The sequence below is a fragment of the Coregonus lavaretus genome (assembly GCF_964263955.1).
Source record: "Coregonus lavaretus genome assembly, chromosome: 24".
In the NCBI taxonomy this organism is placed as follows: domain Eukaryota; kingdom Metazoa; phylum Chordata; class Actinopteri; order Salmoniformes; family Salmonidae; genus Coregonus; species Coregonus lavaretus.
Window position 1 is genome coordinate 29,821,851 of NC_140011.1, and position 2,547 is coordinate 29,824,397.

The 2,547-nt window shown below is 40.7% G+C and overlaps 1 protein-coding gene across 1 annotated transcript; it reads right to left on the bottom strand.

Annotated features, from left to right (window-relative positions):
- Positions 1-1,245: 1,245 nt before the first annotated feature.
- LOC311099540 (C-C motif chemokine 19-like) lies at positions 1,246-2,547 on the bottom strand. Its single transcript, XM_084140240.1, has 4 exons — positions 2,425-2,547; positions 2,057-2,177; positions 1,790-1,914; positions 1,246-1,627 (listed from the first exon to the last, which is right to left on the bottom strand). Exons 1-4 carry the CDS (start codon positions 2,483-2,485, stop codon positions 1,608-1,610), a joined length of 327 nt encoding a protein of 108 aa, XP_083996366.1. The 5' UTR covers positions 2,486-2,547; the 3' UTR covers positions 1,246-1,607.

Below are 2,547 nucleotides of genomic sequence, written 5' to 3' on the forward strand. Positions count from 1 at the left end.
TCCACAGAAAATTATACATGTGAATCTCTAAGGTCGTATTCAAAGTATCCCCAGCACTAAATATTGTTTTTATGCAGCAAAATGGCTTTGCAATCCTATTCCATTACGTTTAAGCCATCCACACAGCAGGTACATATTTCCTGTGTAGCCAAAGGGTGAAAAAAGCTCATTATTACAAAGCATGCTCTGCCTCAGCTCAGCTTCATAAATCCCCAGCAGATGACACACTTTCACTTGCACCTCCTCATTACTGAGGATTCTCCTCAAATCAAACAAATTGACCCTGTATCAGGTAATGGAGACAATCTGCCACTGAAATGAACTACCCTCATCTAATGTCTGTATAAATGACTTTCAGTGGCACATCCCATTTGAGCTATTTATCATGCAGCATGGGTTAGAAAGAATAGAGCTCTTGGAAACACATGACATGGATAGTGGATTGAAACTTGATAAAAACTTGATAGGAATAGGAATACAGCCCAGGTTCTGCCGCCTCTCTGGCTGAACAGACTGGTTGCATTTCAACTGTCATTCTGAGGGGCCAGTCTGTCCCCACGTATAGAGGTCTTTTAGACTGACAGGTCTGGGTGTGAAGCTGGGATTTAGAGAAGTAGCCTGATGAAACTTCACCCACATCGGGCCTCACACTCTCATGAGCTATTAGATGGAGTTACAGGGAGACATGCAGCTGATGTCCTAGCGCCCCATTCTTCTAGCTGACATACTGTTATCATTGGAGAGAGTTTTGCTAGGCCACACCTTGGACCAGACCAAGCGACTGCACCTTTTCTTTGTTAGAGGAAATTAAACATAGAAGGTCCATAGAGCATAATTATGAGATAAAGTTTATAAGAATAAGGAAATACCCATTTGGTTAAAGTGTAAATCTGTCTTAAAGTGGGTTAATGCTGTATTTGTAATGTGTCAAGAGAGTTGTTCATGGCAGAGAAGATATTTCTTGCACCGGCTCAGCCGTTAGTAAGTTCATGCAGCATTTAACATTTAACACATATCACAGACTATAACTCAGAGATGTTTCCCTGTACCTATCCCTTGATGATGTTAGAACCTGCTCTACTGACACCAGAGTCTACTGGCTTGAGTTCCTCATTGTGTTTTATGAATGGATGTGAATAACTTGGAATTTGAACTACTAAATAATAACCACTCCCAATAATGTTGTACAATATAAAAACCGAGGACAAGTCTTTAACTGGACAAAATGAATAAATAATTAATACTGAGATGAAAAACGCAATATTTATTTAAAAAATAAACACTTTATTTACATGAAATGTATTTATACAATACAAAATTAAGCTTATAGTGACTTAAAGTGACTGTGAGAAAGGTTAGAAAAGATGCAGTGTTTTCTCTGCCGTACATCACACATGAAACAGTGTTGGTCAAAAAGAAAAATGGCATCTGGGAGAATTCAATCGATTCAACAGTATCACAGTGCATCCACCCTACAATGAGAACTAACTTGAAATGCCATTGACAAAATGTGTCCAACTGCTGATCATTGTTTCAGGGATCAGCCTGGAAAATCTTCTTGCAGGAGGTGTTCTGGAGCTCCATGTTTAGGGATTACCCACAGTCTTTCAGTGTCTACTGTTCTTGCCTGAGGAGAAGTAATGCACATAGAGAAACAGTTTAATACAGACCGGGTGGGACTTCACTGTTGAAGGAAGAAAATGGGTGATGACCATGAAACCTTTTATTTTTCTATAATTAATACAATTGATAAATGTGGATTGCGTCACACTTTAAGATAGAATCTCACCATTTTTCCCTTTTCTGGCCTTTCCCTTCTGCAATTTCCTCTTCAGTTGCTTGATGAGTTTGGTCACCCAGTTGTTATTGGTGGCAGGAGGAGCACACAGTCTAAGATTCTTCCTCGTGACAAACCTGTTGGCAGAAGTGACTTAGATCAGACACAGTTGCAACAATGCAGTCACACACAGCCAGAAAATATTAATTTGTGGTTAGGGTGAGGTGTTACATTTGGCAACCTATTGTACAAGTGTGTGGAATGCTTAATGTTGCTTACACAGTGGCAGCTATCCGACATCCTCCACTGACTGTCTGGATACTGTAGGACTTCACTACTCTGCGGGGAAGCTTGGCATTGGTTGTTGTCAAGCAGCAGTCCATTGCTTCATCTGTGTTTGCTGCAGACACACACACACACAAACACACACACACAGCAGGTTAGATTATCCCCTCTGTGTATCTCTGTGTATTCTCTCTGTGTATTCTCTCTGTGTATCCTCCCTGTGTATCCTCTCTGTGTATTCCAACTAGTGATCAAGGCACAGCATCATGTAACCAAGACGTTATTATAGTAGTTACTATGATAACAACTTGGAGTAAAAGTAGTTAATAACAGCAGCTCTGCAGTAGAAGAGAGGATCTCACCTGCTGCATGGCTCCAGAGGACTGATGTCAACAGAAGAAGTGCAGCCACCCGTAAGGACATCCTGTCTCAGTTGTTTTCTGTCTATGTCTTAATGTGTTAGACAAGGATCTGCAGTTCAATGG